Consider the following 25,953-nt stretch of genomic DNA (forward strand, 5'->3'; position numbering starts at 1 on the left):
GTTTGTGAGTTCTATCCCCACATGGGGCTCTCTGCCATCAGCACAGAGTGCAATCAGACCCTGTCTCCCTCTCTCTCTGCCCCTCCCCCACTTGTGTGCCCACTTGCATGTGTGTATGTTCTCTCTCTCTCAAAAATAAATAAACATTAAAGCAGAATGTTTACTTTGGTGAAGTCAAGAAGAAGCAGCAGAAAGGAACATCAGAGATTTGAAGGATAAGAAGGACTGGATGTGCTATTTGTTCTGAGACGTAGGGGACTCCATGCATATCCCACAGAGAGATCCTTTGGATCTAAAGGTGACAGCAAGAAAACTTCAGTCCTACAATTTCAAGGACCAAAATTGGCCAACAACATTCATGAGCTTGGAAGTGGATTTATCATAGAGCCTCTAGAAAGCAATGCAACACAGCTGACACCCTGATTTTAAGCCTTGAGAAAATCAGAGCAGAGGACCCAGCTAAACTACACTATATCCAGATGTTTGGACTAGAGAAACTATGAATTAAGAAATTTGACTTGTTTTAAACTGCTAAGTTAGTAATAACTTGTTAGGACAGCAGTTAGAAATTAACACACATATGATTAACATTATAATTCTTAAATAATGTATTGATCAGTTTCTTTGCATATAGAAAGTTTCTTGGTAAAATAAAAATTATATTCACCATCATAAATATTTTTGAATATTTTGAAATTTGAAACTTTGAAATTCGGCTATTCTGAAGACAGTGACAGAATATTTGATCATCAGTGTTTTACAGGGCCATAGATATTAAAAGACCTTGCAGATTGTATATTATCTCTCTTCAAGAAGTTACAACCTATTAAATTCCAATGTTTTATTTATATGGGTCCTTTTAAATGAATTTCAAGCATGATTCTGAGGCTTATTATCCTAGAAGATTAATTTTACCCGGTTAATCAATCACGAAGCCAGTGATAAACAATGAGCATTACCATTCACAGAAATAGAATAAAGGTTTAAGGAATGTTTGAAATGCCTTATGCAGAAATCATATAGTATCCTTTTCAATACAGCAGCAAATTAATTCACTTCTGAATTTATAAACCAACAAGTGCAAAATATACCAGGTACTAGGATACCAGGAAAGCTCAGAGATCAATATATGTGTCTTCTGCCTTAATTTTTTCTGTAGATTATTATCATAATAATGGAAGAAAAATAACTTTGCACAGGTAGTGAATTATTAAGTTTCAAAAATTATTTTCAAGCTATTGCCACAAAATATATTCAATCCTGCAATCTTCAAGTGTGAATTTCAGGAAGCATCCTTCTATTCAGTAAGGCCATGGACATCATTAGTGATAGAACAGAATGATTTTTTTTAAATCTTCTCATCCACATATGAATGGAGTTCCTCTTTAATAACGGCATTTGTATTCTTTGTCTCCTATGTTCTAGCAGCAGCAATACATGAATTAAAGACACTCTCTGACACATAGCTCTTGCTAGGCTTTAATTTTTACTTAAAATACAGCAGAGCATCTTAGGTATTGATCTGATAATAAAGATAATTAATACCATGAGATTTGGAAGGTTGAAATACAGGCTTAGCAAAAAAAAAAAAAAAAACCCTGCTCATATAGTAAAGTTTATTATTTCTTTTTACCTAACTCAACGAATGGTTATCAGAGTAGAGCAATGTGAGAGCTCCACATCATTTCCCCTGAGTGCATTGCCTATCTTATTTGTCAGAGTCCTCTGGTTTGGAAAATTGTAAATGGGCTCACTGTGTTAGAATCAGAAAATATCATCAATACACACACATGTATACACACACATATAGTACCATTAAACTGACTATCTTAGAAATGCTTAGTTTACAGTGGTTATAATCAATGTCCTAGAGTTAACTGTTGTAGAGGGTAGTTGGCTTTCTTCATTTTATGACCAAAGAGCAGTTGTTTAACCACATAACAGAATTAACACAGGTGTGATGTGGTTGCATCTTCAAGCTCATGTGAAAGGAGAATCCAAAGAACCCATTATATTCCTAATAAAGAAAATACTAAAGGTTGACTAAAATGGTCTTCTTTCAGTGTAAAAAATAGCACACCATCTAAATAAAATTTCAAAAGTATGCTCAGACATGAGACTTTTTGGTGACTGTAAGCTTTTACTCTATTGTCATAGATTGAGTACATTATAAAGTAACATTCTATTCTTGAATACTGTGCAAACAAGGAGAAAGGCATCTTTAAATAATGCTGTATCTTGCAGTTTATTTTCTGGGGAGAGGGAAGAGCATTAGTACTAGAGGCACAACAGGAATCTCTTTTTAGTCTGTCTTTCATACAGTTCAATCACAGCTCATCAGGTGTTCAAGAAATTTGATAGAATATCTGCCAGATAGAGACTTTTTTTCCAAAGGCATTATTATTATTATTATTATTATTATTATTATTATACATACCATATTAGCCATATACATACCATACATACAAGATTCTTATACATATTTATATATAACACAGTAATAAATGATATATTCAAGTACAGTTTCACAAGACTGTATCAGTCATACTGAAAACTCTGATTATAGTATGTTTAAAACTGAATATTGTGCTGGATAAGAGATTTTAAATCTGAGACCTAGAATGTCTGCAAGGAGAAGAGGATTTTGCTTTTCCATTAGGAACATAGTGATAAAACAGAAGGATCTCTTGATTCTGTAGAAATGAGTCTTTCTCATATTTCTCTGAGGAGGTTTTCCTTTAAAGAAAATCCCAGACCCTAGGAAAGCATAAATCTGAGAAAGACTGTCAGGCCCCATTCATTGCTTCACAAAATAAATGTGCATTAAGTGAATACATAAACCCAAATGGTATCCCTACTATTTGCCAATTATGCTGCATACAGCCATGAAAAGATTAAAAGGAATAATATCGTTCATATAGGAAACATACATTTGTTCATCACTCTTGTCCTCCCAGAAACACTCCTTCTCCCTGCAAAAACATGCATCAACAACAAAAATCTGAACGCTAAGATATTTTCAAAAGTTTTTTTTTTAAACTGGGACAGCAAAAATGCTGGTTTATTTATTTTGCATCTCCCTAATGTGACAAGTGTAGCACTTTTCATCACCTAATACCAATCCCTGAAGCTGCTTAATGAAACATATCCACTGTCATTCATCATTATTTTCTAACAGTTCTCAGTATTTCCAAACTCCTATCTAATGAAACTAAAATTAATATATTCACATAGACTCCGATAAACTTATCAAGTGCTTAAAAATAGGACCGAAATATATTTCACAACAGTCACTGATTCTCTTATATTATCAGGGACTGTTTGGGCTCTTCTGAGAAATAAAATATTTGTTTCTATCAAAGATGTGTACACTACCTGAAGAACTGCCTATGATGATAATCGCGTTTACCTAGTGCATACTCGCATTTTTTTAAATTATCTTCCGTGGCATTTTCAGAATTAAAATATGACTGAAGCTTAATAGAAATGTACTTCTTAAATTTCTAATTACTAGTTGAGTCACTTGGAAGTGCTCATTTATCAAAGCTTTATCCCAATGAAATCTAAATTAAAAGTTAGCTTTACTTAAAAGGTAAAGAAATCAGGGCAATTCTGTCTCAGTTGAGGAAAAAAGATGGTCTTTGTATATTCATTTCCATCTGCCAGCTTGAAGATTTTCTTTTTTTAAAAGATTCTTTTGAAATTTAAATGTAGTTTCTGTGAAGGCTTTGAAATGTCCTTTGACATAAACATGGAAAGGTGAAAATTGGCTAGGCCACGTGGGGATGGTTCTGACAGTGGTGGTTGTTGTATCTAGATCCTGCATTGTAAAGGAGGAAGCAAGAGTCATATGGAAATGTTCCTCTTAGTCTCATCTTTAAAGGATGCTTCTCTCTGGCTTAGGCTGGTTTTGTATATTGTTTACTATATTTATCCCATTAAATGAAATGAATAATTAGGGGCAAAATTTAGAACATAAGCTTTTTCTCTTGAGCCATTTACTAAAAATAAAAGGTAAACTTTTGTCATCCTCAGAGATTATATCTAGAAATTAAGCTTAGAAACAAACAAGGCAGAGATAGGAAAGGGATTTTCATCTCAGTGCTAAAAATAAAATGTAAAATTAACACTTTAAGATGAGACATCACTATTTCAATAATCAGTTAGCCAAGTCTAATCTTAGCCTGTCTATGGCATTCTGTACTACATCTGTATGATATGGTAATCTAAGTTTGAGCAGATGTCCTGAATGTTATGTCAATATTTGAATTGCTATTATGGCTATGAATCAATATTACTTTGTAAACATCTTTATTTTAAGAGGTTTGAATCATGGCACAGTGGTTAAATACACAGACTCTGGAGTTTAATTGCCTGATTTTATAACCCAGCTCCAGTAGTCACCGACTATATCTCTTTTGGAAACTTGCTCAACACCCAATTGCAGTAGTTTGCCCATCCATGAAAGAGATGTAATATTTATCTCATAATATAGTTGCAGGGATTAAATGTGTTAATACTCAGCTTGAGATCCTCTAACATGATGAACATTCAATTATAATTGTTTGCTGTTTTCATGTATACATTATGTCTTGCTTCCGTATTTCCTTTTTGGAGTCAGGCAAAATATATTGCACTAAAATACAGCCTATGTGAACATGATGAAAAGTAGAGTTTAGGGATAGATAGGAAAGCAATTTGACTCAAACATCTATTTTTGTTCTACTATCAAAATAGCTTAGGCAAAAAATTCTATTTTTTTCATGTATTTCACCTTTGCAAACATTGGAACATCATAAATAATATCAAACTGAGTTAATGTCACTAGTATCTATCCAAAATATTTGTAAATAGAGTATCTATCTATCTATCTATCTATCTATATATATATATTTATCTGTCATAGCTTACTCATTACTGTGGTGATGTGTTCTATTTGCATTAAAAGGAAAATCTAAATCTAACATTGTGGGGTGGGGTCAGTTATTTATCATAAAATGTGGTGAACTCTTTACGTATAATTTAATCATTTCAAAAATGCATGAGTTAGATTCTGATATCACTTTATTAACTAAGAACACTAAGATACAGAAAGAGTCAATGACTCACATGTTCACAGCTAGCATATGTTAGAGCCAGGTTCTTAACCTAGGCACCTATCTTTTAGTAATTGAGAACAGTCATTTAATAATGCACGGCCTCAATATCCAACCTAATCTAGGGTTCACCTTTTGAACTTTCATTTGAGTTTCACAGGATGAGTTCACAGTCCGTCATAATTTCCCTCAGATGTCTGTCTGTCTACATGTTACTCCCATCCCTGGCTCTGTCTGCAATTTCCACTTTTCTTTCCACTTCACGCAGCTTAGAAGTTCAACCTTCTTCAGTGTGTTTTCTTTATTAATTCGTATTATTAAAACAAAACAGTTTTGCATTTGGCCTGCCAGGCTATGCTAAAAATTAGGCTTGGGCTCACCCTGTGAAGTACTTAAACTTCGTGTTTTTTATATTTCTAAATGAGCCCCTTAACTGGATTACACTGTTGTGAGTAAAATCTGGTGTTTATCAAACTTGAGTGTTCATCTGAATTACCTGAAAAACTTATTAAAACGCAGATTGTTGGGCCATATACCTAGAGGTTCTGACTCATTACTTTTGATCGGTGCTGAGAATTTGCCTTTAGGCTATAATGTGAGACAACTCATATAGACTAATATAGTACATTTTAAAAATGCTTTCAGTCTCTTTGTTCCCATAAATGCTAAGTATTTTTTTACTATTATGAACATTATTTTTGACCCTTGACAAAATTCCAGCTAGCAGAATATCTATATTAGCTAGGAATTGATAAAATTTTGATTCTATTTTTCCCTTCTCCTTTTTTGGCAGCTGTTTCTATATTTAAAATTTATTTTTATAACATTCATTTTGGAGGGACAGAGAGACAGAGCCCAGGTGAGAGAGGGGCAGAGAGAGAGGGAGAGTCCTAAGCAGGCTTCAGGCTCTGAGCTGTCAGCACAGAGCCCGATGAGGAGGGGGGCTCACAGACCATTAATTCACTACCTGAGCAGAAGTCAGATGCTTAACCAACTGAGCCACCCAGGTGGCGCATCTATTTTTATAGACTAGAGGAAGCATTAGTGGAACAGGAAGCTATAATCAAATTTTTCAGTTACAAATGTCTAATGTCAATCACTATCACTTGATAGGCTGTAAAGTAGCACACAGTTGGCCAAACTATCTAAATTCAAATTCTAGCTCTGATTGAATTATTTAACCTCTCTGTGCCATAGTTTCCTAATCTAAAGTAGGAAAATAATAAAGCATACATCCTATTGGGTAGTTTTGGTAACATATGGATTAATAGATGAAAGGCACTAAGAAATATTTACGGTGAAGGATAGAAGAGTGTTCACTTTTACTTTGATAATGACATTATTCATATAATTTCAAATATTTTGCTTGAATAGTTTATTAACTGATAAATTATGATAGATATAACCATCAAGGATCAAATGGACTTCAGATCTCAGCTTATCATGTTTTGCATTATGCTTATAGTTTTAATTCAACCATAATATTCCTGGAAATGTTACAATTAAAATATTTCCAATACCAAATGCTTCAAAAATATCATATTTATAAAGCAACAAATAAACTTTGCTACTTAAGAAAAAATAAATTTCTTATTCTTGAAAATATTACATTCATTAAAAATCTATTTCAAATTCTTTAATAAACACAGTACTTATAAAACAGCCTACAGAATCCTACCTTTTGTTTTAAAAACCCATTTGTTCTAATAGTGCTCTATGTGCTTTATAATTAAAATATAATCATCAGAATGGATCAATTGTTTGGTCAAATATTTATTTCAATTTCTAATTTTGTAGAAGTCTTGTCATTTTTATGGAAGAATAGCTAATAGTGTTAGTGTGGTAAAGAACAGCGTTTTACCTGATTAAAACCAAATTAACATAAACAAACTATTCTAGGAAAGTTAAATGCTGTACTGAATATCATTAAGCAGTTCCCAGAATGTTATAATGCCCCATTTATAATAATTTTATTATGTATGTGGACACGTAGACAATTTGAGTGAAACATAATGCTTACTATGCATCTTCAATATGCTTTTTGTACCATGACCCTGCTGAATAGGCAATATGAAATCCTTGCTAAAAGACATCGAGTAGCCAATGAGCAGACAGCCCTCAGAAATTTCAGAGTATCTGAACAATACTAGAAGTGAAGTTAGTGAGATGATGAAAGACAGAGCTGTGTCACATTTTTCTGTTTGGACTAAATGTAAAAAGGAATGGTAAACCATTTAAAAGTTTGAAGCAGAAAAGTTACCTGAAAATGGTAATTTATAGATTAACAGTAATTAGATTGAAGTTGGCAAGATTGAAAATATAGAAGGTTGCATGTAGGCAGTTAAGAAATTAATGGTAGAATCAGATGAATGCTAGAATCCCAAGTTACATTACCTACTAGTATGGATGGAGAAATATAAGAGAAATTAAGAAGGAAGGGTAGAAGAAAGCTAAAGAGATTAAACATTTATCTCATCACCTCCTTAGACTCCAATAAAATGAGAATAAAATAATAATCCCATAAAAAATTGGGCTATTAATGAAAGTGGTTTGTTTTTTTTTTGTTTTTTTGTTTCTTTTTTGTTGTTTTTTTTTTTTTCTTGAGAGAGAGAAAGAGTGAGGGGGAACCAGAAAGAGAGGGAGAGAATCTTAAGCAGGCTCCATACCCAGCATGGAGCCAACATAGGGCTCAATCCTACCCATGACTCTGAGATCATGACCTGAGCTGAAATCAAGAGTAGGACACTTAACTGACTGAGCCACCCACGCACTCCATTGAAAGGAATTATAAATAAATTTCTCAAAGACACAGAAAAGAATAGAAGATATTTCTATAATAAACATATATGATAAAATACTGAGGGCAAACACTAAAATAAATTTTAAAAAGGAGCATATGAATTCCAAATCAGTAACAGGAAAATGATAAAATAAAAACAAAACAAATAAAATTTATCCAAAAAGAAAACATAACAGCAAAACAATAGTGAGCACAAATAAATGTTACAAAAACAAACTCAAAATACACTAATCATCATAATTGTCTTGGTCCACTAAGACTGCTATAACTAAATACCACAGACTGAGTAGTTAAAAAGCAACAATATTTTCTTACAGTTCTGGAGGCTGGAAATTTCAATATTATGGTACCAACAGATTTCACATTTGGTCAGGGCTTCCTGGCTCACAAACAGCTGTTTGTGAGGTCTATGTTTTCATATGGCAGAAGGGGTTAGGGAGCTCTGCTGGAGCTTATAAGAGCACTAATCCCATTCATGAGGGTTCCATTCTCATGACCTAAGCATCTCCCAAAGGCCCAATCTCCTAACGCCATCACATTGAGCAGTAGAATTTCAACATATGAATTTTGAGAGGACACAAACACTCAGACCATAACAGTAATAAATATAAATGGACTAATCTTACCAATTAAAATAAAGAGAATGTCAGGTTTTTAAAATCCATTGATATGAGATTAGGATAAATGTAATGCTGCCTTAAAGGTAATTGGATGATTTAGGGGAGAGTTAGTAACTAAGGTTGTCAGATAAAATACAATGCAATATTTAGGAATATGTATGCCAAAATTTATTCATTATTTATCTGAAATTCTAAATTAACTGGCTGTTTTGCATTTTTACGTCCTAAATCTGGCAACTCTAGTAATAGCTGAAATGCTCATTTACTGCACTCTTTCAGTCATTTTTATTCTTACTCTTTTCAGGTAGATATTAAGATATTCAACAAATATTAGTAAGCAAACAGGTGCTAGCACTGAGCTAAGCAGTGAAAATACAAATATATATTTGTATTCAAAATATAAATATATTTGTGTGTGTGTGTGCAGTTGTAGTTGTAGATATAGTTTCTTCAATAAGCTGGTCACTATGTTTACCTGATTATAGTAATAAAATATAGGCAATGTGCATAATGGGAGCGAAGGAAAAAAAAGTGTGACAACCTATTGGTATTTATGACAATTGATTACAATGTTATGTGTCAAACCTAGTTATAACCTAGTTAATAATCCAACATGAATTAAATGATCTTACCATCATCCGAAAAAGGAGGAGAAATGTCATGTTTTAAAAAATAAAAAGTAAAATGAGAGAGAGAACAAAAGAGAGAGGGAGTGAGAGAGGGAAAAGGAGAGAGAGAGAGAGAGAGAGAGAGAGAGAGAGAGAGAGAGAGAATTAGAATAAATGTGATTCATACAAAGTACTACAGAAGTTTAAAAAGAGGAACAAACTTAGACCCTAGCCAGGGCCTGTCTGTTTCTGATCCCTATGGACTGGGGACATTGCCTACGTTGCCCCTAAGTTGGATATTAAAAGTAGATGGGACTTAGATTACAATTCATTGATAAAAGCATATTTTTCTTCAGCTTTACAAATTTAACTTAGATTTACAATTATTGCAACACACAGAAATAGCTCTGAAGGCTCATTTTCCTGTTGCATAGGCTACTAGGCTCATGTGTGTGAAGAAGCAACTAGGACATCATGGTCTAGATTTAGCTCCTGAACTAATGTCGTCTGCTTTTCATCATATAGGGATATAGTTATAATCTAATTTATTTAAACTCTGAAACTGTGGTTCACCACCCTGGATGCACTTATGAACCATTTGAAGCACTTTTAAAAAATATTGATGCTCAGGCACCACTACAGATCAAGTAATCAGACTCTGAGAAAGAGGCCCAGGCATCACTTGTTTTAATGTTCCTCAGGTGACTATAGCATGAACCACACATTAAAAAATGCTTTTGAAAGTTCTAGTCTCTCATTCAGTGGACCTTAAAAGCAACTTCAAGCTGTGCTAACAACACTCTTAGGGGTCTGAATTACCTGTTTGTCTAGCTTTCCTGACCATCCCTATGAGGCAAATGGCAGATCTTTCTTATATTCACAAATTAATATAATACCGAATTTGTCCTGACTATATTTAACAAAATGCTTTCATGTAAAACAACCCCTTTTGACCAAGAGTTTACTTCAGTAAAAGTAAAAGGTCTAGTCTATTATATTAAGACAATAGAAAAAAAAAAAAAAACAATGACTTTACTGGGATATATGTGGTATAGTAGCCCTCCTTTATTATCCCTTAAATTTACATAACGTATTAATTTCTCACACCTTTTTGAAATCCATTTATATGACACATTAAAGGAGCTCTTAAAATCAAGATAAAAATGCTATTGAAAATTTTTCTAATATTTATTTATTTTTGAGAGAGAGAGAAAGAGAGAGACAGAGCGTGAGCAGGGGAGGGGTAGAGAGAGAGGGAGACATAGAATCTGAAGTAGGCTCCAGGCTCTGAGCTGTCAGCGCAGAGCCTGATGTGGGGCTCAAACTCACAAACTGTGAGATCATGAGCTGAGCCAAAGTTGGACGCTTATCTCACTGAGCAACTCAGGGGACCCCAAAAATGCCACTTTTGAATTCAGTATTGAATATATCTGTACCTGCGTCTTTTTTCTGTTTCCCAAAAACTCAACACTTAAATTTCAAGAAAAGAGCAAACAAACAAACCAGACAAACCAAACAAAAAAACCAGAAGTAATATAATTAATTTTATACTGATATCTATCTCAGCTATCCAATTATTCTATATACCAGGGGACAGCAGATTATGGCCAACTACCTGATTTTGTACATAAAGTTTTATTGGAGCACAACCATGACCATTTATCCATGTACTGCCTACGTTTGCTTTTGCCCTGTAGTAACAAAGTTGAGTAGTTGTGACAGAAATGACACGGGCCAGAAAGCCTAAAATATTTATTCCCTGGGCCTTTGCAGAAAAAGTTTATGCTAACCTACTATAGATTAATTTTAAAAAATCTATTAAATTTAAGATAACTTGAGAAAGCTAATTCCCTCAGATTGCTCTTTGACAATTCCTTGTAATGAACAAAGGAAGGGAAAAGAGTTATTTGCGAAACAAGTCTATTCCTCAGTGTGAAATGATCTTTCACTCTGTCTCTTTTTTCTGTCTTGTCCTCTTTTCCCTTCCTGTTTGTTTAGTTGTGTTTTATTGTGTTTTTTTGTTTTTTTTTTTCCTTCTATGATACAATATCCTATCTTCCTTGGACCATTTAAAAAGCTATACTTCTTGGACTTTTAAAATGATTGGCATCTTCCCACAAATCAAGGGCCAAACTTTTTTTGCCTCCCTTGAGATCTCTTACCAAGTCTGGGAAAGATCATTTAAGGATGATTTGAATAGTCATTAAAATAAAATAAAAATTCAGTTATTGCCTCACATAGCTTTGTATTTGGTCTCTAAACCTGGCAGAATTCCAAAACGATGGGTCTGTGCTAGGGACCTGTCCTGAATCAAGTATTGGGTACCAACCAAAATCCAAGCATGGTTAGCACATGTTAGATGTTTAACAAATTTGTTATTTATTCATAAGGGACCTAGGCAGATGTTATAATCAGTTCAAAGAAGTCAAAGAGCCACATACTTATATGGAGTAAATAATTGTGGAAATGTTGTTACAGTTGTACATGAATCTGGCTTTTTCCTCAAAAGAGGGAAGAGAAATCAATTGAATCTCTTCCAGTCAGAATTCGTTGGCAAGTTCATAGAGAAGAATTACTTCTCATTGGTAACAGTTATCTACAATTTACAGAGCAGTAAAATATTTCAAAGGCAACGAAAGGCTGAGGTTAGATAACCCTGAGAGTCATGTTATAAATAATGAATAATTTTCCATTGGAGACACCTAATAATTTCTTTGCTCATTCCAAACTTACCAAACTGTAGTACTAGAAATCAGTATGTGGCATCAACAGCATTGAAGTCACACAAAATGAAAAACTTCAGACATAAATTTTATAACCACCATCACTATTTTAATTATGGAGCTAAGAAGAAATTAATTTAATTGAAGAAAATGTTACTAAACCATTATGTATTTTTCATTAGTTCTACGTGAACATATATAAATATTGGTGTATGAATATTAATGTATGTTATCTTCAAAGAGAGTATGTTTTTATTTCTACTGCTCATAACAGATAACTAAATAAATAAGAATTTTAGAGTTAATGGAAAGGCAACATCTTAGTTTTTCTTTTTCCTTAGAAACTAGGCAGTCAGGCATTGCTTTAACATGAATTTATTAAATAATTCTGCAACTCATTTGTAAAAACAAATGGCTTTAAAAATAAGGAGCTTGTAATTCATTTGCATCTGAAAAAATACATAGAAGGACAACTCCTTAAGTAATTCTCTTTTACTATTTATTCATAGTGTAAAAATTAAGAATTTTACATAGGCCTTAGAAATTTCACACATTTTAATTTTTTTCTTATATAAACATATTCATAACCCATATGCTTTTAAATTGTAGCAAAAGTAACTTGAGAAAGGTCAATTTAATGAAAAAGCAACTTTTCACTGTTACAGTTATCTTGAACATATCTTTATTAAAGCAGTCCATAGCCTTTTTCTAAACATTAGTCAACACCATATCAAAGGAATATATCTCTACAAGTGCTGTTATCACTCATATTAATATAACCACAGATTTTGTTTTATGCACACACACACACATCCTTACATAGGGTGAAAATAAAAATGTTAGCTGAATTTCACAGTTAACTCTGCATTTCAGAGAAAGGGAATATCTCTTTTCCTCTTATTCTTCCATGTAATTTGCAGCAGTTAGTCAATTTTTCCTTTTTCAAGAAATAGACTTTAGCACCTAAAGTTGCGTGATGAGGGGCGCCTGGGTGGGTCAGTCAGTTAAGCACCTGACTTCAGCTCAGGACATGATCACATGGTTTGTGAATTTGAGTCCTGCATCAGGCTCTGTGCTGATAGCTCAGAGATTGTGTATCTCCCTCTCTCTCTGCCCCTTCCCCACTCGCTCTCTCTCTCTCTCAAAAATAAATAAACATTATACTCTGGTTTCTCTTCAGATCGTATAAATCTTTCACCTTTTACTAAAAAATAAACATTAAAAAATTATAAATATGTAAATAAAGTTGTGTCATGAAATTATCTTCATTTCTTCTTCCACCAAACTAGTCAGTGCTTCAGCATTCTCTTTATAAGAAATCTGTATCTTGTGGCACCTGGGTGGCTCAGTCGGTTAAGCGTCCCACTTCAGCTCAGGTTGTGATCTCAGGGTTCATGAGTTTGAGCCCTGCATCAGCTTCTGTGCTGAAAGCTCAGAGCCTGGGGCCTGCTTCGGATTCTGTGTCTGCCTCTCTCTCTGCCTCTTCCCCACTGGCGCTAGACCTCTCTCTCTCTCTCTCTCTCAAAAATTAATAAAAACATTTTAAAAATTAAAAAAGAAGAAATCTGTATCTTAATATTCCTTGAAAATGTGTGTGGTCATGGTTTTACCATTGTCATCTTCATTTCAAACGCAGCAAGTTCCCTCCTTTATTATTTTTTTTTGTTATCACTTCAAGTTTTATGTAAATTCTAGTTAGTTAACATATAGTGCAATATTCCTTTCAAGACCAAAATTTAGGGATTCATCACTTATATCTAACACTCAGTGCTCAATCCAAAAAGTGATGCACAACTGCCATGCATTTGCCGATGACTCATTCATCCAATTTATCAAACACTTTTTTCCTTCTGAACTAATGAGCTTCTGAGCTATAACTATATATCATTTTCCCTCATTGAGACCTCTAACAGGATATCCCCAAATTATCTAAAACTCATCTAATGTAAAAATAAAGTCATCAGGGCAACTGGGTAGCTCAGTTGGTTAAACCACTGACTCTTGTTTTCATCCCAGGTCATGATCTTGCAGTTCATAAGATTGAGCCCTGCATTGGTCTCTGTGCTAAGAGTACAGAGCCTGCTTGGGATTCTCTTTCTCCCTCACTTTCTGCCCCTCTGCTGCAGGTGCACAGGTGTGTGCGCTCTCTCTCTCTCTCTCTCTCTCTCAAAATAAATACACATTTAAAAATTAACTTCTCATTTCCTCTATATTTATTTGCTCACTGTGTCATAAGCCCAATTTCTACTGATGAGATACACAGTCTACACTTAATGCAGAAACTTTCCAGTACTAAATGCCCCACTCTTCCTATTTATAATGCTTATATAGTTTATCCTCTGTCTTTTCTAGTTCCTAAGTATATTTGGTCAAGTTCATGATGAACTATTGTTAAAATGTGATGGGGAATCTGGTTCAGTCGGTTAAATATCTAACTCTTGATTTCAGCTCAGGTCATGATCTCACAGTTTATGAGTTTGAGCCCTGTGTCAGGCTCTGTGCTGGCAGCATGGAGCCTGTTTGGGATTCTCTCTCCCTCTCTCTCTCTGCCCCTCTCCTGCTCATGTGCACACACACTCACACACTTTCTCTCTCTCTCTCTCTCTCTCTCTCTCTCTCTCTCTCTCAATACATAATAAACTTAAAAAATGTGACATATACCCACAAGAAAGTTCATGACTAAGTTGATAATTATTTATCTTGTATGACTAAATATGGGTGAATTAAAATAAAATGTCATAGTGTCATATTTCTATGACATGTAATGCTGAGGAATTGAACAATTAAAATTTATAATCTTCCAGATAACAAAACAGTGAGCATTGTATAAAGATTATATATAACCAAATATTCTTTATTAAGATAATTTTAATGTTTTATTTTTTTTTTATTTTTGAAGGAAGAGAGAGAAAGAGACAGTGAGGGAGGGGCAGAGAGAGAGGGAGACACAGAATCCAAAGCAGGCTCCAGGCTCTGAGCTGTCAGTACAGGTCTGATGCAGCACTTGAAGTCACAGACCATGAGATCATGACCTGAGCCAAAGTCAGACACTTAACTGACTGAGTCACTCAGGCATCCCACAAGTATTCTTACTATATAGTATTTTATGTGTAAGTTATTAAAATCTAAGACAAAACTAAAGTCCACTTTGGAAATACTCCAAAGAATCATTACACAGAAGAAAATGACAGATACATGTCTAGTTGAAGAAGTTCTTTCTTGACCATTTAACTATTTAACTACTAAAACCAAGACTGATTTGAAAACACAAAGTAATTCTCTTCTACAGACAGACACAAATTGGTAGAATCATTTCTGTTTTTTTGGTTGGTTTGTGACAGTGGGGAGGTAATTAATGCTACATCCATGCTATGACCAATCTATACGTGAAATGTCATAGGACACTTATAGAACAATATCTATAGGCCAACTGTGCTTAAAAGAAATAGTGACAATTGATACATAGTTCTTGATCCCACAAGCACATGAATTTTTGCACATTGCATCTATTCAGATAAATATTTATACATGATAATTGTATTAAGAAAAAAATATATATGATCATTGCATTAAGAAAAAATTTGTACATGACCACTGTATTAAGAAAAAAAATCAAGTAAGGTTATACTACCCATATATTGATATTTATATTAACCCACTTCTAGATTGAACCTGTATGAAAGTATCTATCCAAAAAAAAATCAACACCATGAACATCGCTGTTGTGATGTTTAATACATGATAATGTGTGCATATTTATAGTTGATTATAATTAGATTCATTTTTGAAATAATATTTCTTGTTATAGTTGATAGGATAAAGCACAGCCAGAGGCTGATGCCCATTCAAGACTATCATCTCTTGTTTATTTGGCAAAATAAGTTATATAGAATGTATAAGAAGTAAAAACCCCAGAGAAAAATCCTATTTTTCACTATCACTTCGTTACTTTTTTGTGATAAATTAGACAAAGAGTAGCTGAACTATTAGAAAGCAAGATGTGTATGAACTCTTCACTAAGTTACTCAGTGACCAGAACAAGACATATACTCATGTTCATAACTAGGAACTTATAAAACCAAACTGTCCAAAGGACCCAGAGTTCATGGATGAACTTCAGGAAGAAATTGATTCAACCTCAAACTTCTATAGATAAATTTAACATTAAGCTTAGTGCCTAAGGAAGAGTTCTATAGTCCTATAAGAGTACATTTCTGGATTTGTTCCAGACCCACGTACAATGCTTAATGGCTGCTTGATCTATGTTTCCCATATGGAAGTTTGCAGTTTTTCTTTGTGGTTGATCAAGCTTGCCTGATAATTGTATCACCATCTGAGTTACATTTTTTGAAGTTGTGAGCCTACAAAATCATGATGTTTAGATAGGCTTGGCAAGTCATTCATGTCATTATTAGGTAGGCCTAATGATGGTTGTGGAAATTCAAAATCCCACTAGCCGAAAGGTCTCTGTGTCTCAATATAGAAGACAAAAGCAAAGAAAAAAAAAAGATTTATTGAGTATGCATATGAGATTTCACGCCTGAAGCTTCTCTAGCTTCTCAATAGACAAATAGATGCAAACTTGTGAGTTCTGTGTATCTCAAGGGAAATTTCTGAATTAATTTCTGAGTGATGGGCTTCCAATTCTAGGGTTAGATGTTTCTCAACCTTTCACATAATGTCAAATGTCAAACCTATTATTGGGCTTATTATACTTCCAATGATATGATATGACTTTATAGGGTAATGACAAAGATTAAAGAAGTTATCTGTAAAATACTTAGAACAGTGCCAGCACAAAACAATTGTGCAGGGATAGATTTACTTTTTTGTAACCTGGTTAATTTTAAATGATTTGGTGAAATTCTTTAAAAAAATAAGCAATTTACTTTATGTATCTTTACTCCAAAAAGTCATATAAGTATTGGTAACATGAATGAAAATTAATAACCTTCATAAAACACAGGAGGCTACCACAACAAGAAATGTAAGGTCAATGTGTTATATATATATTTAAGGCAATATGCACTCACATTTTAATAATAATTGTAAATTTTTAAAAAGATGGTAGTCCTTACATATTATGTACAAAATATTTGTAGATAGATTACCAGAAAAAAAATTATGTACGAAAAACTTAGTTCACAAATTGTTTAGCAACATTAACTTTCATATGTTGTAAAAGAGCTATGCATTTTCATATGAAGCATATTATATTTTCTTGGTTTTCACTACAAAGACAATGTTTTAAGAGGCTTTTGAATTCCCTAAACAAAGAATTACACATTTGGCCAATTATGATAATTAATATTACAAGTTTTATTTACTTAGGGTAAGATAAATGTCCATTTTTCTTTTAAGTTTCCAAGCATTCTAGGTGATCAATTTCACCATTGTATTGTGCTTTTCACGTTGCTGCATTCTCTGTATCTTTATAATATGTGATTGTGTTTGTGAAGATGATGAGAGAGGGTGGTGATAGTAAGTAACAGCTAAGATGAGCACCTACTCCAAAGTGTGTCATCTTTTAAGAGTATAGTTGGAAATAGAGCATACTGTGACTAACCTGACCCCTCAAAGGCATTTTAATTAATGTTCTCTTAGGGTTTACAGAGCAGAGTGACCTGATTACTAGAGCACTTTTATTGAAATTCTAATATACAATCACTTTTGCCAAACTAGAAAGTCAAACAAACCCTGTTTTAAATCCTGCTTATAAGGATTTGTAGGCAGTTGTCAATGACATGTGGCATATCATTGACAAAAGTTACATATAAGTAGCAAAGCATTTGGAGAATGGGTATTTAATTCATAATACTTTCCTTTTATTTCCAGTAAGATTAATTCCCACAGTTAATCAGTAAGCATACCAATTCAATTAATTGTATCCTTCATCATATTCTTTTAACTATTCAACAATGCTTAAGGAATTAAATTAAGCCAAATTACATTGTGCTTGAGTAAAGAGTAGGAAAATGGTAAAAGAACCAATATCTCTTGTAAAATATACTTATTAACTTTAAAAAATTGCCCATAGAACAACAATGAGGTGCCACTGCATATATATTAGATGGTGAAAATCCAGAACACTGTCCCCCAAATGCCAGCAAAGCTGTGTAACACCAAGAATTCTCATATATTGCTGATGGGAAAACAAAATGGTACAACCACTTGGGAGACAGTTTAATGGTTTCTTACAAAACTAAACATAATGTTATCATCTGATCCAGGAATTATGCATTTTGGGATTTACTCAAGGGTTGAAGGCTAAGGGCCACACAAATATATTTGAACACAGATATTTATAGCAGCTTTAGTCATAATTCCCAAAATTTAGAAGCAACCATGATATCTTTCAGTAGGTAAATGGATAAATAAAGTTTGGTATATCCAGAGAATGGAATATTATTCAATGCTAAAAAGAAGTGAGTTCTCAAGCCATGAAAAGACATGTAGTAATATTAAATGCTTATTACCAAATGAAGGAAGTCAACCTTAGAGGGCTACATTCTGTATGATTTCAAATGGACTTTTAGTGATAGTGATATGTACTGTATGTTTGCTGATTGTTGCAGAATATTTATAGTGGGGAAGTCTGTGCATGTAGGGGCCAGAGGGTATATGGAAAACCTTATTTTCTGATCACTTTTGCTGTGAACCTACAACTAGTCTCAAAAATAGTGTATTCTTTAAAAACTATTTCCTACTTCAAACCAAGAAACAGACTCTGATGGTTATCAGAATGGAGGTGGGTGTAGGGATGGGTAAAATAGGTGATGGGGATTAAGGAGTGCAATTGCTGTGACGAGCACTGAGTGATGCATGGAAGTGTTGAATCACTATTTGTACACCTGAAACTAATATTATACTGTACGGTAACTAGTTTGAATTTAAATAAAAACTTAAAAGGGGCACCTGGGTGGCTTACTTGGTTGAGCGTCCAACCCTTGATTTTGGCTCAGGTCATGATCTCATGATTCATAAGATCAAGCCCCACATTAGGCTCTGCACTGTCAGTGTGGAGACTGCTTGGGATTCTCTCTCCATCTCTCTCTACCCCTCCCCAACTCATCCTCTCTCTCTCTCTGTCTCTCTCTCTCAATAAATAAATAAATAAGCATTTAAAAAAAAAAACATAAAAAAAAAGATCCTTGCCTCTAGGAGAAAATCATGGTTCTTTAAATGTCCTACATTGTGAAGAATGTGTATGTGTGTTTGTGTGTGTGTATGTGTGTTTGTATTAGTGAATTCCCAGAATAGAATAGTATCTGAAACATAGTTAACTTACATTAATTTTGTTTATAATTATCATATACTTTTTTTAAGTTTATTTATTTACTTTGAGAGAGAGAGAGCACAAGCAGGGGAGGGGCAGAGAGAGAGAGTCCCAAGCAGGCTCTGCACTGTCAGCTCAGAGCCCAATGTGGGGCTTGAACTCATGAACCATGAGATCATGACCTGAGCCACAGTGGAGAGTTGGACACTTAACCACCTGAGCCACGCAGGTACCCCTAGAATATACTTTTTAATATGAACATTTAAGTAGAGTTCATGTAAAACAAAACAATTTACACATTTATCTTTTTTCACATTTAAATAGATATTCCAGTTAAGGATTAAAGTTTGTTTTAATTCTTTTGACTACTTTTAATCAAGATAAATTCAATCAAGATAAAAACACACTTTAACAACTTACAAATTAACTTCAATATAATAGCTTTCCATGTTGAATTTGATTCACATATACACATAAATCAATATACTAAAGTTTTGATATATTCCTTATGCTATAAATACAAAATATTTTTATAAAGATATGTGAGGGGCACCTGGGTAGGTCAGTTGGTTAAGCATCTGAGTCTTGATTTTGGCTTAGGTCATGACCCCAAGGTTTGTGGGATTGAGCCTTGCATTGGGCCCTACGCTGACAGTGCAGAACCTGCTTGTAATTCTCCCTCTTCCTCTCTCTGCCCCGTCCTCCCTACTCTCTCTCTCTCTCTTTCAAAAGAAAAATAAATAAATAAACTTTAAAAATAAATAAATAAATTATGTGAAAAGACTTTATCAACAATTATTGAACAGTTTGAGGAAAAAATAGTTCCAATATGCATTCTAATACTTGAATAAAATTAACACTAAAATAAAAACATTCAATTTTTATTCTTTGAATATCTAAGATTTTAGCTTACATTAGAATGAAAATAATCAAATTCTAACCATAAATGTTAAAAAGAAAAATAATATTCTTATATATTTAGGTTTGAATGTTTTTGTGTTGAAGGAAATAGGTAATTTTTATTGATTGATGGGAGAGGGATAAAAGCGTAATTTCAAAAAGATAAAAACAGCCTTTGGAAAACATAACACTAAGGATAATTGATATAATCTATAATTTTTAGCACTTACCATGTCCTCAAACAGATGGATGTACTATAGGATGTATAAAATGTAATTATCTTTGGTTCCATAGAGACTTGGAGAGGTACTGCCAGCTAGCTACACAGGTGCAGCCATTTGAATGTCAGAGATTCTGCATCCTTCCCGGCCCCCCAAGGCCAGATGGATTTTAACTTCCCTTTGAATGACTCTGAATCAAGAATCAGCACAACCTCAGTGTCACTGCATTCATGGGAAAGATGATGGAATAGATACCACCAATAGGCATCTCATTTGTCTTGTTCTCAGTGTCTAAAACAGGGAACGCAGAAGAGATCTCTTAATGGTCTCCGAGAATTGGAGGTAAATCCAGGAAAATATTTCTTTCTCTTACCTATACCAATCAAACACTGCCTGTTGATTAATCTTTGAGAAAGGAATCTTATCAAAGCAGATGAACAAAAATTTCTTACCCTCCTGCCTGATGTTATTCATGGATGAGTCCATGATTTCCAAATATCTATTAATTGATATTTATTTCTAAATATCTATTCTGTTTCATTAATAATGCTAATTCTTTTTCTTTCACTAAAAATGTAGTAAATATTTACTAATGCCAAATCTTCACTGTTTTTGCTCCTTAACCCATTATAATAAGAATTCTGCTGCATTTCGAAGATATTTGCAAATGACATGTCTGAGAAAGGGTTAGTATCCAAATTTTATAAAGAACTTCTAGAACCCAACACCGAAAAACAAATAATCCAATTTAAAATGGACAGAAGATATGAACAGACACTCCTCCAAAGAAGACATGCAGTTGGCCAACAGGCACATGAAAAGATGTTCGACATCACTCATCATCAGGGAAATGCAATCAAAACAACAGTAAGATATCAGCTTGTACCTGTCAGAATAGCTAGTCAAAACACAAGAAAAACAAGTGTTGGTGAGGATGTGGACAAAAAGAACCCTTTGTGCCCTGTTGGTGCGAATGCAAACTTGTGCAGCCACTATGGAAAAAAGTAAGGAGATTCCTCAAAAAGTTAAAAATAGAACTACCCGGGGCGCCTGGGTGGCGCAGTCGGTTGAGCTTCCGACTTCAGCCAGGTCACGATCTCGCGGTCCGTGAGTTCGAGCCCCGCGTCAGGCTCTGGGCTGATGGCTCGGAGCCTGGAGCCTGTTTCCGATTCTGTGTCTCCCTCTCTCTCTGCCCCTCCCCCGTTCATGCTCTGTCTCTCTCTGTCCCAAAAATAAAAAAATAAAAATAAATAAAAATAAATTAAAAAAAAATAAAAATAGAACTACCCTATGATCCAGCAATTGCTCTACTGGGTATTAATCCCAAAACTACAAAAAAAAACACATTAATTCAAAGGGATATATGAACCTCTATGTCTATTGCAGCATAATTTACAACAGTCAAATTGCAGAAGCAGCATCAATAGTTGAATGGATAAAGAAATATATATATATATATATATATATATATATATCATTGAATATTATTCAGCTATAAAAAAGAATGAAATCTTGCCATTTGCAATGACATGGATATAGCTAGAGAGTATAATGCTAAGAGAAATAAGTCAGAAAAAGACACATACCATGTGATTTCACTCATATGTGGAATTTAAGAAACAAAACAAAGAAAAAAGCGATAAAGAGAGAAGGAAGCCAAGAAACAGACTCTTAACTCTGTTTTCTATTAATAGAGAACCAACAGATGGTTACCAGAGGGGTGGTGAGTGGGGGCATTGGTGAAACAGGTGATGGGGATTATGGAGTGCACTTGTCATGATGAGTACTGGGTGATTTATGGAAGTGTTGAATCACTATATAACAATGTATGTTACCCATACTAAAATTAAAACAAAATAGAAAAATATCAATGGGAAAAAGACATATAATAAAAAAGGAGATTCTAGATTTTTTTTTTAAAATGCTCCATTTATTTACTAAAATCTTTCTTTAAAGTCACCAGTTACCTACAGTTTAAGGAATTCGATGGGCCTGTTTTATTGTCTATCTTACTTTTACTCTGAAACATTTGACATCTCATCAGACCCTCTTTCTTGAGTTTTTTTCCCTTTAGCTTCCTTTTCAGTATTTTCGTGCTAGTTCTCAGATAGACCTTTTTCTTTTTCCTTTGTGAGTTATTTTTTTCTCTACTTGCCTAGTGTTTATTATGATGTTTATCTTTTTCTTTACAAATAATCCTTGGACAAATTTACTGAATCACATGTAAAAGTTGATCTTAAAACTCAGTTCTGAAGATAAGAGAAGCAGAGAATAAAGGATAGAAGGGGTATTGCTTGTATATAAAAATCACTCTGGGGTTGCCTGGGTGGCTCAGTGGGTTAAGGGGCTGACTCTGGCTCAGGTCATGATCTCACAGTTTGTGAGTTTAAGCTCTGTATAGGGCTTTGTGCTGACAGCTCAGAGCCTGGAGCCTGATTCAGATTCTGTGTCTCCCTCTCTCTCTGCCCCTCCCCCCCCAAAAATAAACATTATTTTTTTTTAAATAAAAAAAAATCACTCTGCTCCTTTCTAGCTCTGTAACTTTGAACAATTATTTAATTTTTCTGTGCCTTAATTCCTCATCTATAAAATGATGATAGTTGTCTTTCTTCTGGGACTGTTGTGAGGAATAACTAATTTAAAATGTATAAACTTCCTGACACATAAGAAATCTTCATTACATGTAATTTATTGTTAATAGCAGATGTTCCTATTTATTACTAAAAAAAATCTGTGACAGAAATTTTATTAAATCTATAAATTCTACAAAGTTTTACATAATTGCATAACTACTTCTTGTACATTTCTGTGGACTATAAATGCCTTCACTGCCATGCTTTTATTTTTATTGTCTTTGGATTGCCAGCAGCCACCTGAACTTTCAAGGAAATTTACAAGTTGGGAAATGAAAATATTAATAGGATCACGATGATGATCACATTACTCAGTTTTATCAAAATTAAAATGAACAACTCAAACTGTTTCTTTGTTCCTCAAATTTTAAATATTAGTTAGCAGGTTTTCAGCATTTAAGCCCTGATTCCCATTGTCTCTCACCAGCGTTCTGGTCTCCACATTGCCTATGGTCCAATATCAGCTCCCCTAAATTCAACCCTACTCAGCATCAGTCAAAGGAGATACCAACCCAAGGTCAAATACAGAAATTCCATGGAGGGCTATTGCAATGGTCTATTATCCTTTTTCTCATTCTTTTATCACACATTTCTCTCTCTTCCTCTGCATACGCATGTGGGCACACACACACAGAATCACAGGCACACACACGTTTGAAGGCTTCTTTTCTGTCACTTTCATGGACACCAAAATTGCTACCTATCCCCTCTAGATCTGATTACTTCTCTCTTTTGTCAGTGATTTCTTTGCTATTATAAAACATTTTTAGCATTATTTTTTACTGAGAATGGAATAATGCAAAATTGACTTAATCTGCAGCACAAAGTTTATGTTCTGTTGTAAAAAAAAGAAGTTCTTGACAGGATTGCTAAACACTAAAATTGCTGAACAACAATAGCTATTTCACTATCTTTGAAAAATAAGACAGTCTCTCATCTCTCTAGAAGAGATTGTTTTCCATCTTGTCTTGAAAGAGAATGAGACTTCAAATCCTGTTTTTCAACTCCATACTTCTTAGACATATATTTAAAAATCTTTAGAAATCTTTTAAAATTGTAGATTCTGTTACAGCCTAATTGTCAATATTGACAACAATTATAAAGTTAGTATTTTCTCTAAAAGTACATTGTAAAAATTCTTGGCTAATATAATACCTACTTTTTTTCATTTACAAATTACATTAGGCACTGTATTTTCTATAATATATTTTATATCACATTTGCTATCAGTAGTATATACTACTTTCCATTGTTCTATTTAAAGACATTATAATGGGGGCCAGTGTAAAAAAAAATCCTTTGTAAGACAGTTGTGTGAAAATTGCAGTTATTTTTGAAGACATTAAGCTAAGCAATCATTTTCACTAATTCTGATGTTGCCAGTATTGTCCTGGTTATTTTATGGGAAATACTGAAAATCTTTGATGCATTGTTAGTGCAATGAGCTTCTACTTCGTTTGTGGAGATGAAATTTGCAAAGTTAAAACTTGGAGATACAAGGTGCAAACACATATCATGTAATACACTGTGCTCCTAAAGGAGAGATAAACAAGTATCAGAAAAATAATTAAAGTCTTTTAGAAGAATACAAATAAGAACTCAGCATCATTGGGAATAGGATTTTTATAAATGTAAACACATGCATACAGACATCTTCAAAACAAATTCAAGTGTAAAAAGCATACTTCCAGTTAATATATGCTATCCTATTTTGAAACCAGATATATATATATGAGCTCAAGTGCAAAAATCCAACACAATCTAACTCTTTGCCAGGCAAGTTATTTCAACTCCCTGTACTTCATGTTAAAACCGATGAAACTATCTATACAAGAATGTATGGTGAGGATTAAAACAGATAATGGGGCCACCTGGGTAGCTCAGTTCATTAAACATCTGACTTATGCTCAGGTCATTATCTCAGGATTCCTGGATTCCAGCACCTTCTTGGGCTCTGCAGGCTCTGTGCTGACAGCCCAGAGCCTGCTTCAGATTCTGTCTCCCTCTCTCTGCACCGCCCCTACTGTCTCTCTCTCTCTCTCTCAAAAATAAATAAATGGACATTAAAAAAAACCAACTTAAAAAAACTAAGATAATGTATTTAAACAATTGGAGCTATGTGTTTCTAAACCCCTCATAGAACCAATTACTTTATCCTAGAGAAAGCACACAGTAAACATGTTTTTATTAGATTTGATACAAATGAAAATATCCTATTATTTTAACCTTGTACAAGTTGGAAGACAAAAATTATGTACTAAGTATATTATTTATAAGATACCAATTTCTTAACATTAAAACAATAAATGATTCCTTTTCAATAATATTGCTTTGAAAATAACATAGTTCTTCTGTTACAGGAAATAACTGCAAGACCACTGAATACAACAAGATGAAAAGCATGCTTTTAGATTTACAAAATCAAAAATATATTACACAAGAAAATGAAAACCCTAACGGTGATGACCTGTCTTGGAAGAAGTTGTTGGTGGATCAAATGTTTAAATATTTTGATGCCGACAGTAACGGACTTGTAGATATTAATGAACTAACTCAGGTATGATTAATTATTAAATTAACAAGCTTATTTAAAAATCACATGTACAATATATTTATATCTGTGTGAATTTATTCTATATTAATAAATATGTATTTAATTTGTATTATTTGAAAGTGTGGACAAAACATTTTTAAGAGTAAAATGTGATTGCTGTTAAATAACAAAGATTTGATTCAACTGAGTCAATTTTACAAATCTAATTGGCTTTACTATTCAATTCATGAACTGGGCAGCATCCCATCTAGCAAATAGAGAGGCACTTGGGAAGTTGTACAAATGGAAAGTTTTTGCAGGAGAGTGGGGCAAGAAAATTATTAGCAAAAGAGAAAGATTTTTCCCAGCAAGGCTGCTTTCCCTTAGCTGGAAAGGCTAGGGCTGTTATGTCGGTTACCTCATCATCTTTTGTGGGATGGAAAAGGACCAAGCGGCAGACCCACTGGGGCTGATTGAAAAATTCCTGACCGACCTGTTAAGACTACATTTCTGCGGAAGGTTGAACTGCCATTAGATCACGTA

The 25,953-nt window shown here is 33.8% G+C and overlaps 1 protein-coding gene across 4 annotated transcripts in view; it reads left to right on the plus strand.

Annotated features, from left to right (window-relative positions):
- Nucleotides 1-25,953, plus strand: part of FSTL5 (follistatin like 5) — a 786,930-nt gene that overhangs the window by 403,900 nt on the left and 357,077 nt on the right. For all 4 annotated transcript variants that reach the window (XM_045055718.1, XM_045055716.1, XM_045055717.1 and 1 more), the window contains exon 5: nt 25,238-25,434. In XM_045055718.1, coding sequence (XP_044911653.1) covers nt 25,238-25,434 — 197 coding nt within the window. The remainder of the gene's footprint in view (nt 1-25,237; nt 25,435-25,953) is intronic.

Source organism: Felis catus, chromosome B1 (genome assembly GCF_018350175.1).
Source record: "Felis catus isolate Fca126 chromosome B1, F.catus_Fca126_mat1.0, whole genome shotgun sequence".
Lineage (NCBI taxonomy): Eukaryota > Metazoa > Chordata > Mammalia > Carnivora > Felidae > Felis > Felis catus.